The 26,994-nt window shown below is 39.9% G+C and overlaps 1 protein-coding gene across 1 annotated transcript; it reads left to right on the forward strand.

Moving 5' to 3' along the window:
- The first annotated feature begins 312 nt into the window (after positions 1-312).
- Positions 313-26,965, forward strand: LOC132901128 (transmembrane protease serine 5-like). The gene is made up of 12 exons (XM_060943483.1): positions 313-430; positions 12,999-13,085; positions 13,191-13,301; positions 16,060-16,219; positions 20,851-20,964; positions 21,065-21,108; positions 21,219-21,381; positions 21,490-21,674; positions 26,260-26,358; positions 26,456-26,598; positions 26,684-26,836; positions 26,957-26,965. The coding sequence occupies exons 1-12, from the start codon at positions 313-315 to the stop codon at positions 26,963-26,965; spliced, it is 1,386 nt and encodes a 461-aa protein (XP_060799466.1).
- Positions 26,966-26,994: the final 29 nt, after the last annotated feature.

The following is a 26,994-nucleotide window of genomic DNA, read 5'->3' on the forward strand; positions in this document are numbered from 1 at the left end:
TTAACTGTGTTGTACAAAAAGTCACATTTTCCTCATGCTTAATCTCTTCTATTGAAGGATGTGTTCAAATGACACTCTGATGGATTTGATCTAAAATGGATCATAAGATGTTGCACAAACTTGTGGAGTCCATGCCATCTTGAGTGCATGCTTTAACATCTTGTGTGCTAAAGTAAAAAAGGAGACATACCAAACACTAACTAACTAACTTGGCTCCTTTCGATCTCGAAAGATTGTGGTGATCTGCGCCAGGAGTCATCCATCATGTTGCTGCCATAGTGACCTCTTCAGGGCGCAGGCCTGGGCGATGATATGGAGATCCTGGGATGCCCAGTCATCAGGATCCCCCTCTCGGCTTTGCTGGCAGTCTCCAATGGAAAGGACAAGCCGATACGGTTGGTGCCAGCACAGCTGCAGGAGTTGCCGGATGGTGACGCAGTGCGATGGCCATCCGCCTTCGGGGCTCCACTCCAAATTTTTCTGTCAGGGTTGTCTCCCTTAGCCTTGTTCACTCCTGTGACAACCACAAGGCAGTGGTGCTATTTGCCCATAGCTGGGGGTTTGGTTTGTGGGCACCAGGGCGTGTTCCACCATAAAGATGGGCCATGCATGCCGCACATCAAGGGGGCCAGACCTCCTCCCCTCGTCCCTGTAGTACAGCCAGTGTCCGATAGGTCACTGTTACCAGGTATCGGCACGAGGAGCCACTAACATAGGACACTGCTGGTGAGAAGCTAATATACTGACAGGGCAAGACTTACGCACTCTGCTTGCCTTTTTGCGGTGCTGCAAGCAGCGTTGCTAGTCAGCGGTGAAGACTGAAAGCGAGACGTGATGAGCACATGCACACTTCACCAACACTAGACACATCAACCAACCATTGATACCCATATATGGTGTGGTCAGCTTCCAACTTTAGTTAAGCTTGAGGGTGTCAGTTTTGGAGCAGGGGGTTATTTCTTGGATAGCAGCCTTTAGGGTCCATGGTGATGTAAAACTCACTGAACTGTAGACAGTGCTCCATCAGCTTCCAGTTCATGGCAGGGCTGTGCCATGGTGGTTCCTAGGTTGTTCCTGACCATCCAAACCAATTTCCTTTCAGCTGAGGGTGACAGTTTGGGTTTTCTTGAAGCATAGTGGCTTGGCAAAGTGACTACACCTCACAATAACTCTCATACAATTGTTTGAACTGATCTTGGAATTTGCAGTTGTTTAGAAATGGCTCCAAGAGACATTCCTGAGTTGTGTACATCTGCAATCCTCTTTCTCAGATCTGCACTGAGCTCCTTGGACTTTCCCATTGTATTGTGTGTTGGTCAATCCAGTGAGTGCTGTAAACAAACCCTTTTTATGAAGGCATAGAGAAGCTACCACCTGTGGTCAATCATGATCATGAACAGGAAGTTAAGAGACCTTGGCCTTGGCCAGATAAAAGACATTTTGGAAGTTTCAGCACCTCTGAATTATTAATCTAAGTGAGCGTATGTAAATTTTTGACCCTGTATGTATAATTTTGACCCAGTGTTGATTTCAGAAAACCCAAAGAAAATTAAAACTTGTGTACCTAATTCTCGTGGTTTTTTTAATTAAAGATGTATGCTGTACATTCTGCCACAGAAAAAGAACAGTTCAAAGAAATTACTGAAAGCCCAAATATTGCCATGACCTTCATATCCAAGATGACATTCATGTCACTTTATGGAAACTTCTGACCACAACTATAGCTGCTGAACCCTTTGACCTGCCTTTCCCTTTGGCATTACAAATTGTTGTATTGGCTATGCCCAATGCTTGTGTGGGCTTAGCCAATAGCTTCAGAATGGTTTGCTTTTCTCCAATAGACAGTTCTCTGGTCTTCATGTGGGTTTATCAATTTTAACAACAAATGCAGTCTTCACAGGTGAAACCCAGGGTTCATTGCAAGAGTAAACATTCAGAGCTACAGTGGTGCTTGAAAGTTTGTGAACCCTTTAGAATTTTCTATATTTCTGCATAAATATGACCTAAAACATCATCAGATTTTCACACAAGTCCTAAAAGTAGATAAAGAGAACCCAGTTAAACAAATGAGATAAAAATATTATCTCATCTCATTATCTCTAGCCGCTTTATCCTGTTCTACAGGGTCACAGGCAAGCTGGAGCCTATCCCAGCTGACTACGGGCGAAAGGCGGGGTACACCCTGGACAAGTCGCCAGGTCATCACAGGGCTGACACATAGACACAGACAACCATTCACACTCACATTCACACCTACGGTCAATTTAGAGTCACCAGTTAACCTAACCTGCATGTCTTTGGACTGTGGGGGAAACCGGAGCACCCGGAGGAAACCCACGTGGACATGGGGAGAACATGCAAACTCCACACAGAAAGGCCCTCGCCAACCCCGGGGCTCGAACCCAGGACCTTCTTGCTGTGAGGCGACAGCGCTAACCACTACACCACCATGCCGCCTGGTGTTGCAGTTAAGGGTCGAAAAACCCAATGAACGATGGGTACCGCCTGATGACATCAACTCCTCCTGGCTAAGGCTACATTCACTTGAGGTGAATGAAGGAGAAGCATCTTCGGATGTATTTGTAATCTTTTGTGGAAGTGTATCATGGCACGCATGAACAAAGGAGATTTCTGAGGACCTCAGAAAAAGCATTGTTGATGCTCATCAGGCTGGAAAAGGTTACAAAACCATCTCTAAAGAGTTTGGACTCCACCAATCCCTGCAGGCTACGATAGCCAGTCGAGGTCTCCACCCTCTCCACCAAAAGATTTCCTGTTGACTCCATGTAACTCAGAGGGACAGATTTGGGGTGGGGGAGGGGAGGGAAAGAAAACACAGGTTGTTAGGTATGCCCAATGTCACCTGAATAAGTAGGAGCAGTATACATATTGCACCGAGTACAAGCAGGGACTCCGGCAACCAACTATGACAGCATAACTAAAAGGAGAGAGCCAGAAGGTAACACAGGCATGAGGGAGCCCTGGGACATAAAGCAGCCAGCCACTACACCGTCAACAAACTCGAGTGAGCAAGCGAGTGGGGACTGACAGCATCCATACATCCCAGTTTACCAAAACACTCTATGTCTGAGGACCCTCTAGATCTACACCTTTACCTCATAAACACCATTAACAAAAGGCTTGACTAAACAGATATGTTTTCAGCCTAGACTTAAATGCTGAGACTGTGTCTGATTCCCGAACATTACTTGGAAGGCTGATCCATAACTGTGGGGCTTTGTAAGAAAAGGCTCTGCCCCCTGATGTAGCTTTCACTATACGAGGTACCAGCAGATAGCCTGCACCTTTTGATCTAAGTAGGTGTGGCGGGTCATAGAGGAGCAGAAGTTCACTCAGGTACTGTGGTGCGAGAACATTTAGTGCTTTAAAGGTCAATAGTAGTATTTTATAATCAATACAAAATTTGATTGGGAGCCAATGCAGTGTGGATAAGACAGGCGTGATGTGGTCATATTTTCTAGTTCTAGTAAGGACTCTTGCTGCTGCATTTTGAACTAACTGGAGCTTATTTATGCACTTATTGGAACATCCAGACAGTAAGGCATTACAGTAATCCAACCTGGAGGTAACAAAAACATGGACTAGTTTTTCTGCGTCACGCAATGACATTAAATTTCTTATCTTTGCAATATTTCTGAGATGAAAGAAAGCTATCTGGGTGATGTTATCAATGTGAGTTTCGAATGAAAGACTGGGGTCACTCCGAGGTCTTTTACTGCTGCACGTGAAGAAACGGAAAGGCCATCCAGAGTCACTGTCTCATCTCATCTCATTATCTCTAGCCGCTTTATCCCTCTACAGGGTCGCAGGCAAGCTGGAGCCTATCCCAGCTGACTACGGGCGAAAGGCGGGGTACACCCCGGACAAGTCGCCAGGTCATCACAGGGCCGACACATAGACACAGACAACCATTCACACTCACACCTACGGTCAATTTAGAGTCACCAGTTAACCTAACCTGCATGTCTTTGGACTGTGGGGGAAACCGGAGCACCCGGAGGAAACCCACGCGGACACGGGGAGAACATGCAAACTCCACACAGGAAGGCCCTTGCCGGCCCCGGGGCTCGAACCCAGGACCTTCTTGCTGTGAGGCGACAGCGCTAACCACTACACCACCGTGCCGCCCCAGAGTCACTGTGTAATCAGAAAACTTACTTCTAGCTGTATGTGGTCCTAGTACAAGTACTTCAGTCTTGTCAGAGTTAAGCAGAAGGAAATTAATAAGCATCCAGTGTCTAATGTCCTTAACACATTCCTCAATTCTATTAAGCTGGTGTCTCTCATCAGGTTTTGCAGAGACATACAACTGCATGTCATCAGCATAACAGTGGAAACTAATACAATGTTTACGAATAATATCACCCAGAGGTAACATATATAGAGAAAAAAGCAGTGGACCCAAGACAGAACCTTGTGGAACACCAAACTTTACCTCAGTACGTCTAGAAATATCACCATTTATATCAACATACTGATAACGATCAGTTAGATAAGACCTGAGCCAGGAGAGGGCCATTCCCTTAACTCCCACAACATTTTTTAGTCTATCCAGAAGAATGGAATGATCAGTGGTATCAAATGCTGCACTAAGGTCAAGCAACACAAGTAGCGAGACACAGCCCTGATCAGACGCCAACAGTAGGTCGTTTACTACTTTAACCAGTGCTGTCTCTGTGCTATGATGAGGTCTAAATCCTGACTGATACATTTCATGGATGTTATTCCTATGTAAATATGAGCATAACTGCTGTGCCACAGCTTTTTCAAGGATCTTGGAGATAAAGGGGAGGTTTGATATTGGCCGATAATTGGACAGCTGACAGGGATCAAGGTCAGGTTTTTTAATCAGGGGTTTGATAACTGCTAGTTTAAAGGATTTGGGTACATAGCCAATCATAAGAGAATAATTTATTATTTTTAGAAGTGGTTCAATTACTCCAGGCATTATCTGTTTGAATAGATGTGTAGGTAAGGGATCTAGTACGCAAGTTGAGGCTTTTGATGTAGAGATTAATGAAAGTAATTCAGTTTCTTTAAAGGAACAGTCCACCGTACTTCCATAATGAAATATGTTCTTCTCTGAATTGAGACGAGCTGATCCGTAGCTCTCCGAGCTTTGTGCAACCTCCCAGTCAGTCAGACACGCTGTTACTCCTGTTAGCAATGTAGCTAGGCTCAGCATGGCCAATGGTATTTTTTGGGGCTGTAGTTAGATGTGACCAAACTCTTCCACGTTTTTCCTGTTTACATAGGTTTATATGACCAGTGACATGAAACAAAGTTCAGTTACACAAATTGAAACGTGGCGATTTTCTATGCTATGGAAAGTCCGCACTATAATGACAGGCGTACTAACACCTTCTGCGCGCTTCGACAGCGCATTGATACCTTCACTCCTGTTTTTCCCCTCTCCCCCGCCCCCCTGACTTCCATCAATACACAGCCAATGTGACTGGAAACATCAGTGCTGTGGTCAGTAATAGTCAGAGGTTAGTCGAGGGGCGGGGGAGAGAAAAAAAACAGGAGTGAAGGTATCAATGCGCTGTCGAAGCGCGCAGAAGGTACGCCTGTCATTATAGTGCGGACTTTCCATAGCATAGAAAATCACCACGTTTCAATTTGTGTAACTGAACTTTGTTTCATGTCACTGGTCATATAAACCTATGTAAACAGGAAAAACGTGGAAGAGTTTGGTCGCATCTAACTACAGCCCCAAAAAATACCATTGGCCATACTGAGCCTAGCTACATTGCTAACAGGAGTAACAGCGCGTCTGACTGACTGGGAGGTTGCACAAAGCTCAGAGAGGTACGGATCAGCTCGTCTCAATTCAGAGAAGAACATATGTCATTATGGAAGTACGGTGGACTGTTCCTTTAAGGGGAGTAAAACATTCTAACTGATGATCTGATACAGTTATATAGTTAACTACAAGGTCACTTTCATTGTCTGACCTTAAATTAGTAGTTTGAATTTTTTGTCGGATATTCTCAATTTTGTCATTAAAAAAATTCATGAAGTCGTTGCTACTACATACTGCAGGTGTGCATGTGTCGATAGTGGACTTATTCCTGGTTAATTTTGCTACAGTATTAAATAGGAATCTAGGATTATTTTTGTTATCTTCTATTACGGAGGAGAGATATGTTGATCTCGCAGCACTAAGAGCTTTTCTATACTTCAGGAAGCTCTCCTTCCAAGCTAATTTGAACACTACCAATTTTGTTTGACGCCATGTACGTTCCAATTTTCGAGTGGTCTGTTTTAATGTGCGAGTGTCATCATTATACCAGGGTGCTAATTTTTTGTCTCTGACCATTTTCCTTTTTAGAGGAGCTACATTATCTAATGTATGGCGGAATGTTGACTCTAACCATTCAGTTGCCTGATCAAGTTCTGCAGGGGCTGACAGTGACCCAATCAAAGTTGACAACTCTGGGAGATCATTTATAAAGCTCTGTGTAGTAGTTGACGTGAAAGTACGTTTAATACAGTAGCGTGGTGAGGTGCATATATTATTACTCAGGCATAGTTTGAATGAGATGAGATAATGATCTGAGATAACTTCAGACTGTGGAAGTGTGACTATACTGTCTACGTTTAATCTGAATGTTAGTATTAGATCAAGGGTGTGGCCACCATTATGGGTCGGTCCGATGACGTTCTGCTTAATCCCGACTGAATCTAAGATGGACACAAATGCTGTTTTTAAAGGGTCTTCTGGGTTATCGAAGTGAATATTAAAATCTCCGACAACTAAAGCTTTGCCTAAGGAAATAACCAGATCTGAGATAAAATCTGCAAATTCAGAAAGAAACTCAGAATATGGCCCCAGGGGCCTGTAAATAATAAGCAATGGAATTAACTGGGTAGACTTATTTTTCGAGGCTACATACATTATATGAGTATGAAGAACTTCAAATGTATTAAATTTATAACCAGGTTTTTGTGTTACACCTAGATAATCGTTATAAATAACCGCAACGCCTCCTCCTCTGCCAGTTAGACGAGGCTGGTGTATATAACTGTATCCAGGAGGACTCGCTTCATTTAATGCTATATATTCATTTGGCTTAATCCATGTTTCAGTTAAACAAAGTACATTAAACTCCTGATCAGTAATGAGTTCATTAACCATTAGCACTTTAGATATAAGAGATCTAATATTTAATAGCCCCACCTTTAGATCAAAGGTGCTGGCAGCAGCTGTACAGTCACTATGATCTAATTTTATATTGATTAGGTTACTGGAACAAATGCTCTGAAAATTTCTACCTTTTTGTTGAGCTCGGGGAACAGACACAGTCTCAATGTAGTGGACCCTGAGTGACGACTCTGTGCAGCTAGCAGACAGTCGGTTTAGCCTGTTCGTCTGCTCCCTGGCCTTGGCTCTGGATTGTCAGAAATTAACTAGGCCTGTTCTGAGACTATGACCTATGCTGCAGGAAATGAGAGCAGCACCTTCCCGAGTGGGATGGATACCGTCCCGCCCTAACAGGCCAGCAGTGCCCTCAAAATTAGCCCAATTATCTATAAAGCCCACACTGTTTTCAGAGCACCACCTGGACAGCCAGCAGTTCAGCGACCATAACCTGCTGTAAGCTACATCGCCACGCCGCATTGGGATGGGGCCAGAGCATACTACAGCATCGGACATCGCCTTCGCTAATTTAAACACCTCTACAAAGTTACTCTTAGTAACCTCAGACTGATGAAGGCGTATATCATTAGCTCCTGCATGGATAACTATCTTTGAGAACCTGTGCTTGCCTAGGACCCTAAGATTACCTGCTATGTCCGGCACCCTGGCTCCCGGTATACACCTGACTAAAGCTACTGGTGCCCCTAAAGGCTGAGCTAATTTCACATGCCGTCGGCCGTCAGACTTTCTGTTGCATGTCCCAGACCCGGTGAAATGTAACTGAATTGTCTTGGCCAGCCCTAAGGGTCCCATCTGCATCTCATCATTGCTGAGGAGTGTGCTCCTATCACCCAATCAAGCATCCAGCCAGAGCAGGTCATGATATATTTTTTACCATATTAACATGCCATTGTTGTGTGTTATGCCTGATGTAAAGACTCTCGTCTCTGCGAGCCTACCACACAGATTTAATACTTGTCATTTTTAGGGCATACCTAACAACATGTGTTTTCTTTCTCTCTCTCTTCCCCCCCAATCTGTCCCTCTGAGTTACATGTTGGTCCTGGGATTGAGATGCTGGCCTCTTCTGCCCCTCGGACCTGCTTGATCCATCCTGGTGCCCTGTGTCTGGTCGGAGTTTTATCGCACCGCTCCTGTGAAGGACGGCCCCATGAGGACAGTTGAGGGTTATACCTGGAGGATGCTCTGGACTCTTACAGTAATGCTTTTATGGCTGAGGACTACAGTTGTCTTGCTAACTTTAGGACTGCAGTTATCATGAACAGTTTTGCACTCAAGTTTCCATCAATGAAGAGTTATAACATCAACGAAACTGTCCTCATGTTAAAACTGTTAATATTATAGTCAGGCTGTCTGTTGTTGCCTAAATGAGGATGGGTTCCCTTTTGAGTCTGGTTCCTCTCGAGGTTTCTTCCTCATGTCGTCTGAGGGAGTTTTTCCTTGCCACCATCGCCACAGGCTTGCTCATTGGGGATAGATTAGGGATAAATTAGCTCATGTTTTAAGTCATTCAAATTCTGTAAAGCTGCTTTGCGACAATGTTTATTGTTAAAAGCGCTATACAAATAAACTTGACTTGACTTGACTCTACCAATCCACAGTCAGACAGATTGTGTACAAATGGAGAAAATTCAAGACCATTGTTACCCTCCCCAGGAGTGATTGACCAACAAAGATCACTCTAAGAGCAAGGTGTGTAATAGTTGGCGAGGTCACAAATGACTAAGCAACTGAAGGCCTCTCTCACATTGGCTAATGTTAATGTTCATGAGTCACCATCAGAAAAACACTGAACAACAATGGTGTGCATGGCAGGTTTGCAAGGAGAAAGCCACTGCTCTCCAAAAAGAACATTGCTGCTCATCTGCAGTTTGCTAAAGATCATGTGGACAAGCCAGAAGGCTATTGGAAAAATGTTTTGTGGACGGATGAGACCAAAATAGAACTTTTTGGTTTAAATGAGAAGTGTTATGTTTGGAGAAAGGAAAACACTGCATTCCAGCATAAGAACCTTATCCCATCTGTGAAACATGGTGGTGGTAGTATCATGATTTGGGCCTGTTTTGCTGCATCTGGGCCAGGATGGCTTGCCATCTTTGATGGAACAATGAATTCTGAATTATACCAGTGAATTCTAAAGGAAAATGTCAGGACATCTGTCCATGAACTGAATCTCAAGAGAAGGTGTGTCATGCAGCAAGACAACGAAACTAAGCACACAAGTCGTTCTACCAAAGAATGGTTAAAGAAGAATAAAGTTAATCTTTTGGAATGGCCAAGTCAAAGTCCTGACCTTAATCCAATTGAAATGTTGTGGAAGGACCTGAAGCAAGCATTTCATGTGAGGAAACCCACCAACATCCAAGAATTGAAGCTGTTCTGTACGGAGGAATGGGCTAAAATTCCTCCAAGCTGGTGTGCAGGACTGATCAATGGTTACCAAAAATGTTTAGTTGCAGTTATTGCTGCACAAGGGGGTCACACCAGATACTGAAAGCAAAGGTTCACATACTTTTGCCACTCACAGATATGTAATATTGGATCATTTTCCTCAATAAATAAATGACCAAGTATAATATTTTTGTCTCATTTGTTTAACTGGGTTCTCTTTATCTACTTTTAGGACTTGTGTGAAAATCTGATGATGTTTGAGGTCATATTTATATAGAAATATAGAAAATTCTAAAGGGTTCGCAAACTGTCAAGCACCACTGTATAACAAAAACAAAAGTATTGGCCTTGCCATTTCAATTCTTTCAGAGTGGACTGTGTATCAGAAATCTACACAAAATATCTCATAATATTAAAGAGGGGCTGTGATGACCTGGCGACTTGTCCAGGGTGTACCCCGCCTTTCGCCCGTAGTCAGCTGGGATAGGCTCCAGCTTGCCTGCGACCCTGTAGAACAGGATAAAGCGGCTACAGATAATGAGATGAGATGAGATTAAAGAGGGGAAATCAGCTTGTGTACTTTATACAAATAAATAATGTAAATTTTCTGTAGGCAGATTCAGAGGGGCTCCATTAAACTAATCTGACTTCTGATGGCAACTGGTTGCACCAAAACTAATTTAGGAGTTTACAGCAACTGGGATGAATTCTTATGCACTCTCAACCTTTATGCTTCATTTGTATACAGTTTTGCAAATTGCATTGATTTTTCCTTTTTTTTCAATATTTTGAGCTATTCTGAGAACATTCATGACAATTATCTGTCAACAAATGCTACAAAATGTGGGAAAAGTTCAAAAGGGCTGAATACTTAAGAACTGTAATGTGTTGTATTCAAAGGAGTAAATACTTATGCACTGTAAGGCATTGTAAATAATGTTTATGTGAAGGTGAATGTCAAATTCATCACTAAACTTTTGGGGTTTGCAAAGTGTGTTTGCATACCCTTAAGGACAAATAAATGTTTTGCCTTTTTTAATTTAAATAGAGAAACTGTTCTCAGAAAGTGATCAATCTGGGGTAAATTCAGTTTGTTCCCAGGACATTCATGATTCAAATAATATTTTATAAAAAAAGGTCTTCCTGATCCAATCATTTCTGAGTAATGTTTATAGTGTTCTCAGTTACAAAAGCAGGTGTGCACTGCTGAATGATGGAGTGTGTACTGTGCGTATGTGTTGAATTCGAAGGACTACCCTCAGCTTTTCAACATTTTGTAATTAAAAGCTGTTCTCTACACATGTGGCTCATCAGATAATCACCACTACACTGTTGGCACAAGTACTCGGGTGTGTACTAACCAAGCTCCACCATGTCAGTGACAAGGAAATATCTTTGGAGATGTTTTGCAGTACAAAGAAGTGATTCATCCATTCAGCCTAGGCCCCTATGACCCCGACATAAAACAACAGGCTCATTCTTTGCTACACTGCTGACCTCATTATTTCTTTTTAAAACAAAAATCCCGAGTTGCATTCTCCTAAATGGCCATGTACCGGGCAGCAAGAGAATGTGACAGTGATGGAAATGCAAAGGTGAAGAAGAGCAGGAGCTGCTAGACTTGTACCACACTTGGTACTTACACCATACAACCAGGGAGGAAAAAAACACGGTGAGATTTCTCATGGTTATCCTTTTGAAATGGCATTGCCTTTTTAAATTTAAATTGATATAATAATATAGCACATGCATAGGCAGGAAATAGTGCAAATGAAATTGGTTAAAAATGATCTTAAAAGTGTATGGGTATTTATTTTCTAATGACCTGCATGTATTATTTACTGTTATTCCAAAAAGCTATTAGTATCATTTGAGGTCTTAAAATTATTGTTTTAAATTTAGTATAGGCATGCACTTAATTAGAAGATTTTTATTTATAAGCAAACTTCTAATCTCAATATATTTATTCAGTGTCTTGCAGCAGAATTGGTATATTTGATATAGTGCAAAAAATGTATAACATTAGTAAATCTTCATAATACTAATGATGTAAAAAGATATCTGCTGTAATAGTCAAATATCACACATTCGATTTAACTTTACCCAGTGAGTAGGGGATCAGAGTTGGAGTGTTGAGCAGAGCAAAACAATGGTATGTGGCTGGGTAGTATATATGGCAGTAAAAATAATTACATTACAATAATTGCAATAATTTTACATTAATTAAAAAAATTATATTAAAAGTAGACAGCCTTTCAATTTCATAAAGTCAGTGAAATTTAGTTCCCTCTGAAATTTGGTCATTGTGATATATGTTTATTTCTGTAATATCTAAAAATAAAAACCAGGCCATTCTGTGGCTGGGAAGTTATTTAATTTGAGGGGATTCCCGAGCAAATAATGTGCATGAAATCGCTTGCTTTGCACAGTCAAGCAGACAGAGGAAGTCCAGCATGCGCAGGTTTACCTGCTTCCTCTTCTTTTTCTTCTTCTGTTGGGTTTTCTGTCATGCGGCATCCAGTGCTGCATTACTGCCATCTACAGGTTTACCTTTGAGCATGCACTGACAGTTCCATCATTCTGTCGCTAAACGAACAGCTGATCACACCAAGGTGCTCGCTGACCACCAATATTTATTAGTTTGATCCTGCATTTCCTTTCCTTCGCAACATAACATCTTTTCTTCTCGCTATCCGTTACTGTAGTCGGTCTTTCACGTTTCATTCGCACACTCACATCCTCCATTTTTCTCTCTTGTTTCAAATTTGTATCCCACAATGCCTTGCGCGAACGGGGAAAGCCCACTACGTGATGCATGACGTAGTATCTTGAATCAGGTCATGGTGAAGCAGGAAAAAATAGCCGAGAATTTAGGGCCACGTGGCTCTAAATTCATTAATTGTTCTATTTTAAAAAACTAATAAAATCGGAAGTCTGTGATTTGAATTCAGTAGCTTTCGGTCCACTAAACAAAAATAATTGGGTGTTGGGGAAAATTCTTTTTATGACCTAAACTTGAAAAATCTGAAAGTCAGTCTACCTTTAAGGTCACTGACCAGAAAACTCTTGGAGAAAGTTCTGTGATGGTAAATGAGAACCCTGTAGAGGTCACACATTCTTTCTGGGCCAAGAGGAAGATGAGTAGAAAAGTAGAGAGGTACAGTTCCTGGTTCAGGGAGCTGCAGTCTTCACACCCAGGTACATGCATTGCACATTACTAACATACAAATTCTGATGTAAACAGCTCACATAATTAAGATGACTGTATTGTGCCATTTTAACAATGCTTTATACAATAACCTTGCTGATATAATATAATGCATGTGCATAAACAGGCCAATGTTATGTTGTGATCATTTTGGTGTTCCCATTTTTTATCTTGAGCAGTTTTGTTTGTTTGTGGGGTTTTTTTTTCCAAAAGTTTCCATTCAAAAAGCTATCCGAGTTTTGGCAACTCTTTGTGCTCTGGGTCTACTTGGAGGTATTACAATAAGTGTGTGGTTTGTAGGTAAGACTTTATTCACACTCTTGTTTTAAATATAGACAGGTTCCTTGTGAATATATGATTCAAACATGGACATTTACCATATTTTATTTGTCTATTTCTCTATAGTCAAACTACTCTTAAAGCCTACCTCAAATAGTCCTACAGGGTTAGAGGACACCAAGGAAACTTCATTCTGTAACATATCAGATGACAGCAGTGTGACTGACCCCAGGAAAGGTACACTCAAGAGCCATAAAACTTACTGTGATAACAGTGGCACAGACAATGGTGTTGGAACAATAGACTTTATTATAGAGGAAAAAAAAGCTAGAGACAATGAAAAAAGTAACATCAATAGAGATAAATACTATGAACAGGATTAAAAGTATGTAAATATGTAAATAAATGCTGTGATTTCACAGCATGGATAAATTCACAAATCTGATTGGTAAGGAGGTGTGCATTATTTTCATGTAACAGCACTTCACTTCAAATTGGGCTTCTGCATCACCCTGTTGGGGTTTATTTTGCATTAATAACTGGCCCCCTGTACATTATCCCTTACATTGCTACAGTTCATACACAGGGACCTGTATGATGGTTGCTCCAAATAATCTAAATTAATCTAACGCTAATATAAAATAGAGTTAAAAACATGTTGTTGTTGTTGTTGTTGTTTAACAAAATATTCTTAAAATCATTGATGTGGTGAAGTTTTTTATTAGGAGACTTCTATATTTATTCCTTCCATATTTATGGAAGGAATCTCAGTTGTAAGCACTGGCAGTCTCGGTTACAGTGTCCTGCAAAAGTATTCATCCCCCTTCGTGTTTGTCCTGTTTTGTTGTATTACAAGCTGGAATTAAAATGGATTTTTGGAGGGTTAGCACCATTTGATTTACATAAAATGCCTACCACTTTAAAGGTGCAAATTGTTTTATTGTGGCACAAACAATAATTAAGATGAATAAAACAGAAATCTGGAGTGTGCATAGGTATTCACCCCCAAAGTCAATACTTTGTTGAGCCACCTTTTGCTATAATTACAGCTGCAAGTCTCCTGGGGTATGTCTCTATTAGCTTAGCACATCTAGTCACTGGGATTTTTTCCCATTCCTCAAGGCAAAATTGCTCCAACTGCTTCAAGTTAGATGGGTTGCATTGGTGTACAGCAATCTTCAACTTATGCCACAGATTCTCATTTGGATTGAGGTCTGGGCTTTGACGAGGCCATTCTAAAACATTTAAATATTTCATTTTAAACCACTTCAGTGTAGCTTTAGCAGTATGTTTAGGGTCATTGCCCTGCTGGAACGTGAACATTCATCCCAGTCTCAAACCTCTGGCTGACTCAAACAGGTTTTCCTCCAGAATTGCCCTGTATTTAGTGCCATCCATCTTTCCTTCAATCCTGACCAGCTTTCCTGTCCCTGCAGATGTAAAACATCACCTCAGCATGATGCTGCCACCACCATGCTTCACTGTAGGAATGGTGTTCTCAGGGTGACAGGTTGGGTTTGCGCCACACATGGCATTTCCCATGATGGCCAAAATGTTCAATTTTAGTCTCATCTGACAAGAGAATCTTCTTCCATGTTTTTGGGGAGTTTGCCACATGCTGTTGGATGTGTTGGGCAAACGTGTTTTCTTATTATTTTTTTTCTTTAAACACTGGCTTTTTTCTGGCTACTCTTCCATAAAACCCCACTCTGTGGAGTGTATGGCTTAAAGTGGTCCTATGGACAGATACTCCCATCTCCACTGTGGCTCTTTGCAGCTCCTTCAGTGTTATCTTTGGTGTCTTTGTTGCATCTCTGATTAATGCCCTCCTTGCCCGGTCTGTGAGTTTTGGTGGGCAGGGCCTTCTCTTGTCTGGTTTATAGTGGTGCCATATTATTTCCATTTTGCGATAATGGATTTAATGGTGCTCCCTGAGATATTAAAGTTTGGGATATTTTTTTATAACCCAACCCTGATCTATACTTCTCCACAACTTTGTCTCTGTTTGGCATGCGCCCTGGTTTTCATGTTGCTTGCTTAGTCGTGTTACAGAGTCAGGGTCCTTCCAGAGCAGGTTGATTTATACAGACATCATGTGACAGATCATGTGACACTTTGATTGCACACAGGTGGATCTTAAGCAACTAATTTTGTGACTTATGAAGTGAATTGGTTGGACCAGCTCTTATTTAGGGGGTTCATATGAAAGGGGGTGAATACTTATGCACACTCCAGATTTCTGGGGGGGGGGTTTCATCTGATTTATTGTTTGTGTCACAATAAAACAACAATTTGCACCTTTAAAGTGGTAGGCATGCTGTGTAAATGAAATGGCGCTAACCTCCCAAAAATCCATTTTAATTCCAGCTTGTAATGCAACAAAACAGGATAAACACCAAGGGGATGAATACTTTTGCAAGACACTGTATGTCTTCCTTTTTCTCGCATTTCTTTTTCTGTTTTCTTGGTAAAATTCACTGTTTTAGAGAGAGAGAGAGAGAGAGAGAGACTGGTGAGGGAATGACTGTTGATCGCAGCTGTAAGTGATAACATTAACTTATCTCTTGTATGTTTCACGATATAAATCTAGCTATAAACTGTTAAAATGTGTGGTATTTCATTCACTAATCATTGGCAAACCATTGTAGTATAAGTTGAATAACACTCCAGGCTATGCTGTTGTAGGAAGATAATGTACTTTGTAGTGTAGCCCCATATTAGCCTTCATATGAAAAATGTTATTACTAAAAATCTTATTACTATAACTAAAAAGTGATATTACTATTGTAAGTGACTTTATGTGTAATTCTTTTCATAATAGTTTTGCCAGTGTGAACCTGTTTACCCTTAATCACACAACTTTCAGTTTTCACCACCCTTACCCTCGGTCCAATTTTTAAAATTTATTTATTTATTTATTACCAAATTGATACCAATGAATTTTCTGTTGCCAAATTTTTTGTATAATCTCCACAGTGCTGGACAGTGCTTGGAGAGGTTTTGACTGAAAAGGGCTCAGTGTTTTACAGAATCAGTGCTGAAAACTCTTTGCTAGAGATCCAGCTGGAGAAACTGCAAACGTGGTTGCCCGTGTGTTACGAGCGCTGGAACGCTTCATTAGGCACACTTGTGTGTCGACAGCTGGGTCTTCTGAGGTGGGCAAAGCTGACAGCTCCATCACACACACTTCTAGCTATCAACACCTTTTATTTGTCAGGCAGCTGTGATTACTTTCTGTGGCTTTTTTTTTTTTTACAGCAGTGGAAAGGTTTCTGGCAATGTCAGCAGTTATGTTGTTGCTCATGCTTGGGTGAGACAGAATGAAAGCGCATCAAGGCATGAGATTCAACCCAGATCGTAATCTGTTGTTAATCTCTTGTACTTTTGTGACCGACAATCTCAAATCAGAAAAAGTTAGGACAATATGTTGAAACTGAAATTAAAACTGAAAACAATGATTTGTAAATAATCTTTGACCTGTCTTGCAGACAAAACAATACAATGGCACATTATTTAAGGTTTTACCTCATTTTTTTTTTTCTTCAAAATAAACACATTGCAATTTTGATTCTTGCAACACATAAAAAAAAGTTGGGACAGTAAAGCATTTACCACTTTGTAATGTTACCATTCCTTCTCACAACACAAAAGAAGTTTATGGACTGAAGACCCAAATTGATTTAGTGTTTCAGGTATTATTTTGTCCCATTCCTTCTGTCAACAGGTCTTAAGGTGTGCAACAGTATGAGGTTATCATTGTCATATTTTTCATTTCAAAATTCACCACTCATTCTCTATTGGGGACAGAGGGGACACACCCTCTTCTTCCACAGCCATGCCTTTGTAATGTGTGCAGAATGTGGTTTTGCATTGTCTTGTTGAAATATCCTTGGAAAATATGTCCTGAAGGCAGCATATATTGCTCTAAAATCTCAATGTACTTTTCTGCATTAATGCTGCCACCACAGTAGTGTAAGTTACCTTTCCGAAGGCCACTGACACAACCCCATACGATGACAGACTCTGGCTTCTGGACTCATTGCTGGTAACAGTCTGGATGGTCCTTTTTGTCTTTGGTCTGGAGCACACGGCATCCATTTCTTACAAAAAAGATCTGGAATAATGATTTGTCTGGCCACAATGCAAGTTTCCATTGTGTGATGGTCCATCTCAGATGCCTCCAAACCCAGAGAAGCTGCCAGAGCTTCTGGACACAATTAACATAAGGCTTCCTTTTTGCACAGTAAAGTTTTCACTAGTGTTTGTGGAAGTAACTCCATATTGTTGTGCTTGACAAAGTTTTGCCAAAGTCATCCCGAGCCCATGTGGTTATATCAGCTATAGATAACTGTCGGTTCTTGATGCAGTGCCGTCTGAGGGATCAGAGTGTTCAGCTTAGGCTTGCGCCCTTACCCTTTATGCACCAAAATTCCTCCAGATTCCTTGAATTGTTGCATGATATTATGCACCATAGAGGGTGAACTATCCAAATCCCTTCCTATTTTCTCTGAAGAACATTGTTTTTAAACATTTCAATAATTTTCTCATGCATTTGTTGACAAACTAGAGATCCTTGGCCCATCTTTGCTCCTCAAAGACTAGGCCATTCCTGGATACTGATTTTGTACCAAATCATGATGACATCACCTGTTTCAAATAACATCATTATTGAATTGTTTTACCTCATTACTAGCCCTAAATTGCCCCGTCCCAACTATTTCTGGCCCGAAGCACAGGAATGGATGTATATTAAAAAATGAAATGAAGTTGACCAGACAAAACGTGAAATATTGGGTTCATTCTGTCTGCAATGAAATACAAGCCAAAGTAAATTTAGAAATCACTGATTTCTTTTTATATTTGCATTTTCTATGCCAGGGGTTCTCAACCTTTTCTACTTTGAGGCTTACTTATTCATACTTGTAACGAGTCCGGGCCCATTAAAAAGATCCCCAATTATTTTGGCTTATCTATTCTATTAGAATCTATTAATCTATTGTAAAGTGTTTTAATGGGATGCAACATGCCCAGGAATTAAATAAATGCAATAAAAACAAACTGTTTTTAATTGTAGGTATTGTATTTAAAACTGTATGGATGTGCCAGAAGCCAACATAAAACCATGCATGCAGGGCATTCTCAGTCAAAAGGGATTAATGATCCAAAAGTGGAGTCTGGGCGATTAACACAAACAAACAAGCTATTAAAACCAAGAAGTACACTCAAAAGAAGTGGATATAGAAACCACTCAGTTGGATAGATCCTTATGCTAACAAAGAAGGATTTTTACTATGAGTTGGAAAATTATCCATCCATTGAGTTCCATCCATCCATTCATTATCTGTAGTCGCTTATCCTGTACAGGGTCGCAGGCAAGCTGGAGCCTATCCCAGCTGACTATGGGTGAGAGGCGGTCATCGCCAGGTCATCGCAGGGCTCTGTTGAGTTCCCCAACATCTCAAACTACCTGGTGCTACAGACATCATTCTACATGGACAAACAGATGAAAACCAGGAAGAGCATGGAGGCGTGCAACTTTTTATATGTGGCTGGGTTCAAGATCTGGGGATCAGGACACTACAAGATAGATGGCAGTAGACGGATCTAAGTGCAGGAAGAGTGTTTATTAGCAGACGTGATATTTACAAAAACGAAAGCAAAACAGAAAGCAGAATCATAAAGCAGAGTATTTAAACAGTATTATAAACATGGCTAGAAACAAACGTAACAGTGATAATGATAATACTTCGCAAAGCCTCTGTGAAAACAGTATCTGTATCGGGGTGTGCTGATTGCACTCAAATCAGTATCAGGTGTTTCCCATAACAACTGGGTCCCAAGAGCACGCGTGACTGCTCGAGCTGCGCCAAACTCAATTGTGCAAAGGTATGACAGTCAAGTGTTCACCTGCTGTGTGACCACAAATTTTAGCTCGTGTGTATATTGCCAAGCATCGCTGCCAAACTGCCTCATTTTCATCGATAACCCATTGCAAAGCATCGTGAGCCATAGTGTGACCGTAGCTTAATGAGGCGGATGTGACATCAGATGCAACCCAGCAATTGTACTCTACTACAAATAAAAATTAGCTTCAACTTGAAAAAAAATGTGCGGTCCACTAGATGGTGGGCCGCGGCCCAGTGGTTGAGAAACACTGCTCTATACCATCCCAGCTTTTTTCTAATTGGGATTGTGTAGTGTAACCTGGCAAAGAGCACCACAATTGTAGAATTGATTGGAGTCATAATATATACATCATCAAATATTTTTATTTCACAAAACTTGTAAGAAGTGGGACAGGACTTCTGTTAAAAATAGTCATTTTCCTCTAGTGCATGTACACTAAGCAGAGGTCCCCAGAGTCACTAATGTACATACAATTTTGGACCAAAGAAAAAATGAAAATGAGAGTCGGTTTTCAAAAAAGTCGGTTGAGAGAATGAAAGTCGATTTTCAAAGATTCTGTAAATTAAAAAGGGGTTAAGGGTCTATGTCTCACAGTTCACACAGAGTGGAAACCTTGTGTGTCTCAAAGCCCAAAGTGAGTACTAAAATTACTTTCCAGCTAACAGTGAGGAGAAAGCACCCCATGACAAATGTAGTCCTGTAAAGGTCCTTTTTTAGGCTTAAACAGTCAATAAGGATGAATCTAGAAAACAAAAACAAATCCCAAACACAGTAGCATGTGAAGCTCAAAATGTATTGCCTACACAAATCCAAATGTCCAGAATTTAATAAGTATCTTAAATATTGAAATAAAACATGTTCAGAACAACATAATGATTCAGTTAAAAATTAAGTGTCATTATCAGATGGAGCTATTATAATACTGGAGTGTTGTCACAGTATAGTATATCACAACCAAATGAACACATCTGACTTGATTAAATTATCCTCACTCTTGGCACAGAGGGCCAGGAAAACATGGGCTTTTATATTTGGTTATGACCTTGTGCCAAAAATGACCATATTCTCGCGCTTGGTTAGGCATGTGTACCTTTTTGACAGTCAGTGGCTGTTTTGAGTCATACTGACTAACATCTTAAAGTGTCTAACCAATGAGAATATAGATAAAAGTTACAGAGCATCTCCCACACATGTCTCAGTTTTCAGGAACCGTGGCATGAATTTTGTAAGCTGATTTTTTCTATATTGTAAGCAGTGCTAATTAGTGTTGTAGTCAAGACCACCTAAACCGAGACCAAGTCATGACCAAGACTAGAGTGTATCAAGACTGAGACAAGACCAAGACTTTGAGGGGTTGAGACCAAGTCAAGACCAAGACCAGACCAGCGAGTCTGAAGGAGGCGGGGAGGGATGATGGTCGTTGATAGTAACAAAAATTTCAAATTAGCAAAGAGCAATCACATTATTGGTTGCATTTGAAGCAGGAAGTTTTACATCCAATCACAGTAATGATGTTAACAAATAAATTGGACAATACATAGACGATTTAGTTGAAATCCCCACAGTTGTGGCCTTGATCGGTCTTGAAATAAAATCCCGAGTCTCTATGTCTGAAACTGAGACAAGACCGAGTAAAAATGCAATCAATTCCAAGACGAGACCAAGACCTTCAAAAAGTGGTCCTGAGACCGGTTTTGAGTCCAACACCGGTCTCATGTACTACATAACTAATGCTAATAGTTCTTTCAAATGTTGTACATCAATTGTATAATACAGAATCATTTGGTGACGTGTATAGCATGTACAGACTTTCAAAGTCTCATAGTGTCATTTATTTGGTGTAAACCCTGTCACTGACCTAAATGACCACTGTTTATAGATTAACCAAACACAAAGGTGTGAATGTGACGGACATTGGCAAAAGCTACACAGATGGATTTGTTCAAATCACCTCAGAACATCAAAGCAAATTGGAACATTTATGGCAATTCAGGTACTTATTTTTGTGTACAAACTATGACACATAATTAGACATTATGAAAAAATTGATCCAAGATACTGTATACAACATAATATCTATTTATTTATTTTAGGGGAAGCTGCAGCACAGGGAAGATTATAGCTTTGAAATGTTTTGGTAATACCTAAATTGAAATGATCTACAGCCAGAAGAAGTACATGAAATATTTTGGTGAAGCAACAAAAATGTTGAACTGAAATTGAGGTTCGTTTGTTTACTCCAAGTAGATTGTGGCATCAGGGCAAAGGTACCCAAGATAATTGGTGGTCTAGAAGCCACACTAGGCAGATGGCCATGGCAAGTGAGTCTCTACTACAGCAATCATCACACCTGTGGAGGAACCATCATAACAAGCGAGTGGATCATTACAGCAGCTCACTGTGTGTCCACGTAAGATCCCTCTTTAACAAATACATTACCACTTACCAAATCCTGCTGAAACTCACATATGCATTCTGCTACAACTGGTATCCTTTCTGATTATTTTTCTTATTTAAGCTACAGGCTGCATCAGGTTTCCAGTTGGGTGGTCTACGCTGGGATTGTTACACATAATGTAGATAAGTTGGCTCAGTATATGGGCTACACTGTGGAAAAAATAATCTACAATGAGCATTACAATCACAGGAGTCATGACAGTGATATTGCACTGATGAAGTTGAGGAATCCTTTGAATTTTTCAGGTGACAGTCCCTCATGAGTAGTCCCTATATTACACTTTTTATATGGATCCTATTTGATATCTGGGGCTGCAATGACTCATTGACAAAATGGATAACAAATTATCATAAAAATAGTTGGCAACAAATTTCATTATCAGCTAGTTGTACTGTGTTATGAAGCATGCTGTTGTGTGCTACATGACTTTGTATACAGTACCAGTCAAAAGGACACACCTTCCAATTCAATGTTTTTTTCTTTATTTTTATTAATTAAGACACTTTATGTCTTAAAGTAATGATGGATGTTGTTTCTCTTTACTTAGTTGCATGACTCTTGACATAATATTGTTTACTACACGTTTGGAATAGGGCTATTTACTGTATTTTTATTATTTACTATTTACCGTTTGAGCTCAAACACATTAAGAAGGCAAAAAATTGTATTTATTAACTTTTGACAAGGCACACCTGTTAATTGAAAAGCATTCCAGCTGACTACCTCATGAGGCTGGTTAAGATAATGCAAGTGAGTCTAATAATGCAGGTTGCTTCATGAGTGTACAAAGTGCCATCAAGGTAAATGGTGACTACTTTGAAGAATCTAAAATATGAAAAGTTATTTTAAATTTTAAATTATTTCATAGTTTTGGTGAACAACTACTGTTGAGTTACAAGTCACTCATGAGATATCAGTGGTGTTGACCTCTCCTGCTCTTTGGGCCTGCCTGATCCATCCTGACGGCCTACTTTTAGCTCAGGTCCTCATTGCTTCACTTCACCCCATATGGACAGTCTAAAGGTACATTTAGAAGCTGGCTCTGGACACTTACAGTTTGGTTACAATGCCTTAAGACTACAATTGCCATAACTTTGGGACTACAGTTGCCATGAACAGTTTTACACTCAAGTCTCCATCAATAAACAATTATTAACTTCAATAAAATAGACTTCATGTCAAAACTTTAATGAATTTCCTGGTTATACAATTGCATTTCTTGACTACATAGGACACATTTTTCAAAGTGAGTTATTTATAATCACGCTATCTGTTATCACCTAATTGTGTGATAACTTTCGAGTTATCCTTTGAGTTTTGAGTTAACTTTTGGTTCCCTTTTGAGTCTGGTTCATCTCAAGGTTTCTTCCTCATGTCATCTCAGGGAGATGCCTGAGATGCCACCGTAACCTCAGGCAGGGCTGCCAACTTTTCGAAATTCCTTGGAGTGAGGTTTTGTTTTTTTTTTTGGGGGGGTCGACGGCAAAATTTTTCTGCACACCATGCAGTAAGTGGGGAATTTTGTATTCAGTTTGATATTCACTTGGCCCCCAGCATTCTGGTGTTTTGTTTGTGGGTCGTCCAGCTGGAGATGGACAATGGGGGGATGTTGAGATTTTGGATTTAGTAGATGTTCCTGCATTCTGGTGGATTTTTGGAGTGGCCTGCCGTGCCATACCTACATTCTTACACACCCTGACTTGCCAGGCCTTCAGCTTATGGCCAACAAAAGCACCAAGTTTTGGCTTAAAAGCCCCCACACTAGAAAACTACAGATGACTGCCAATGTTCTTGTAGCCCTATAGACCTGTGTTTCAGATTTAAAGGCAAGTTCATGTTTGAAAATATTTCATCAGCTAAGCCTAAACACCTTCTGAATTGAAACTAAATGTTAAGTTTTTAATAACTGTTGCAAAAAATAAGATTGTCCCTCACTGACTATTCATTATGCATTTAAGGGCTTTCCCCACCACTGGGTTCAGCAGAAGATTGGCATGGGGAAAAATATCAACAGCAAAAGAACAAATAAAATGCTTAAACAGTAAGCAAAATGTGCATGTGCTACAAGAAACATTAAAATGATTAAGTTTGAACAGTATTGAAACACAAAAAGCTGAACCTTGGCCATAGGTGGGAATGTGCACACAAAGTTGGGCTTAAAAATTTTGGTCATACTTAAATAAGCTATATTAATATATTTCTTAATAATTTATTTCTTATCTATGTTTCTTATTAGTAATAGAGCATTCGTCAGGGCCTGTTATCTGACAAATATTCTCTACCTGTCTTGCCCTCTTTGAAACCCTGTCTCCTCAGTATACTGTTCTCTATCTTTTTTTTTAATTATTCACAAGTTCAAGTTCTTTGATATTACAGGTGACCATGCTTTATTTACTTTAACTGAGCAATTACATACATCATACATAATTAAAAATAAAGACCCTGTAAATAAACAATAGGTATGGTGGCTAATGGCTCTTCTTGCATTTGTAATATTATCTCTTACTTGCTTTATTTTACAACATTTCCAGTATGGCTTCAAATAAAGTCATAAAGTATGATAACATACAGTAAACAAGCTAAAAATACGCCTTAATAAACGTGTGCTAAGGAGGTGCTCTCCCGTGCTGCTTGTTGGGGAAGATAGAGGCTGTGGCACGGCAGGAGGCCTATAATGATTTAGCATGCCTAGTACACAGCTCTCGATATGGCATTAAATATTCTCACAACACTTATAGGCTAAAACGATTCAGAAACTTTATACAAGTTCATAATTACACCAGTAACACCACACATTGGCGTGCATATGTACAAACCTGTCTGAGACACCCGTCTTCAACTCGGATACCTTCTTCTCTCTCCTCTTCCTCTAAATTGACGATAGGCAATTATCCAACTTCCGGCGAGTGCATCATCATTAGATGCGCCACCTACCATAGGGGAGTGTGTACAGAAGGGAACACCTCTCTGCCTGTTTAGCCATGCGTAAGGCGTAATTGATCAATCGCAAGTGGTTGGCGCGACACCATGGGTAGCCTAGATTAGATAGCTAAACTAGATTTTTTTCTAGCGTGAGAAATCGGAGGTATGGCGTGTGAGCGTGTGAAGACAATCAAATGCGTGTGTCTCACGCTCATTGCATGAGAGATGGCAGCCCAGCCTCAGGCTTGCTCATTAGGGATAAGTTTATTAATTACTATGTTTAAAATCTATATTCTTCTGTAAAGCTGCTTTGCAAAAATGTCTCTTGTTAAAATTACTCTACAGATAAATTGATTTGATTTTGCTTTGATGTCTTCAGGATTGTTCTACAATGAAGAAATAGTCAAAATACAGAAAAGCCTATGAATGAGTAGGTGTGTCCAAACTTTTGACTGGTTCTGTAGACTGAAAACACATTTGTAATGGCACCTATTACACTAAGCTATTGGCCTCATGACTTAATGTGTTTTCATGTGAGCAATATTTCAGTTTCTTTTCATTCAATATACCTGCTTAAATCATACTTATGAATCACAGTGTATTGAGTTGTCCTATCCAGTTTTCTAGCTATGTATATCACATATTTGTGGCTATATTAATCTATCTTTCCTGTCCTATCAGAATACATTATCTTGTGCTAATTTAGCCAAAGCATTAGTAGTTCATTTGACGATTCAATGGGGTTCAAATGAATGCAAGAAAAAAAATTCTCATTTCAAAACTCATGTCATGGGGTGTGTGAATTATTCAGTGTTGGGCAGTGAATAAGTTATTTGCGTCATTTAGCCTATAAGCAATCAAACTGACTTTTATTGGTGTCTTTAAGTTAGCAAGACAGCCAGATTTTGATTTTGTCTAGATTTCATTAAACACATTATAATCATATTTTTGTATTTTAAAATATTTAAAAAATTCAACTAATAAATTAGTCAAGAAAATTATAAATAGATTAACCAATTATCACAATTATTTGCAGCCTTAATCATAGCACAAAGAAGACAAATAATATACTCCAGAAGTATTGGCATTGGTATAATTGTGTGGCTATACGTTTTCATGATACTTTATTATCAGATACATGGTACAGTAAAACCTTTAAACTAGCCAAATATGCACATTTTGTTGTTTGCACCTGTTATATGTATTTATATATACAGTCCCCTCAGAAAGTACTGGAACAGTGATCAAAAATAATGGAACATATGACTGACGGGTGTTTCTTGATGCTCAGGTGTGCCCTGTTAGACTGATTATTTAGATACATTATAGCTCTAAATGTCTACTGTTGGTTTGAGCCCTGAGTGTCACTTGTGGAATCGACCCAAGAGCTGTCTATTGGAGAAAAGCAAGCCATTCTGAATCTGAGAAAAGAGGGAAAATTTATTGATGTTCTGATTGATTTTGTGCATAGCATTGGGCATAGCCAATACAACAATTTGTAATGTTCTGAGAAAAAAAAAGGGTTGGTTCAAACAAAAGGTGCCATGTTCTAAGTTTAACACATCTAGATGTAAATGAGGAAATTATCTCAAACCCAAATGTCTTCAGTGTTGAGTAAGAACAAAAGAATTGGCTTTGCCATTTCAGTACTATCAGAGGGGACTATAATGTTGTTAGACATTACATGAAGAGGCTCTGCTGTTATCTTAAGGGAAAGCTTCACCAAATATTGGTTATAGGGTTGCTGATTATTTTGAAACCAGTGTTTTGTGGGGGAAATATTTATTGTTCAAAAAAGTTAGGGTATAAAGGGTACCAATAATTCAGGAGTGGCCTGTAAATGTAGTCATTTAATCTTTCATCTAAAGGAATATAACGGAATATTACACATTTTTCATTTAATTACAGATACCATCAGGCCAGTATGCCTACCACAGTATGACTATGAACTTCCAGGAGGAACACTGTGTTGGATTACTGGTTGGGGAGTTACACAGCCTGACACTGGTAAGGGTAAGAGTAGTTGTAAAAGCCTAATATATGCACATGGAAGCAGGGTGACTGAAGCAGATAAACAAATGTCAGTTTATTTTGTTCTGCACAGTTCATATTCCTGACTCACTGAAAGAAGCTCAAGTGCCTTTGATAAGCACAAAGATATGCAATAGCTCTTGTATGTATAATGGAGAGATAACACCACGGATGCTCTGTGCTGGCCACACACAGGGTAATGTTGATGCCTGTCAGGTAACGTTTTGATGAGAACAGATTTCAGCAATCTCCTTTTGAATAGCAAAAGAGAAGATGGTAAAAATTTTGTTCTTTCCTACAGGGAGACAGTGGAGGCCCACTGGTTTGCCAGGATGATAATGTTTGGAGGCTGGTTGGAGTTATTAGTTGGGGAACAGGCTGTGCAGAGCCTAATCACCCTGGTGTATACACCAAAGTGGCTGAGTTTTTAGGCTGGATTTATGAGATAATAGAGGTATGTTGCAGTAATGAGCATAGGGGCTGGTGATTACTCATCTGTGCAAACATTATTAACTATTGATGCAATTCTGATTTTTGTTGTTATTTTTAAACTGTTTTCCCCCCCTCCATGTAGACTTACTAAGAAACTGAGTGAAATTCTACTGTAACAGA

The sequence above is a fragment of the Neoarius graeffei genome, chromosome 17, assembly GCF_027579695.1.
Source record: "Neoarius graeffei isolate fNeoGra1 chromosome 17, fNeoGra1.pri, whole genome shotgun sequence".
Classification (NCBI taxonomy): Eukaryota; Metazoa; Chordata; class Actinopteri; order Siluriformes; family Ariidae; genus Neoarius; species Neoarius graeffei.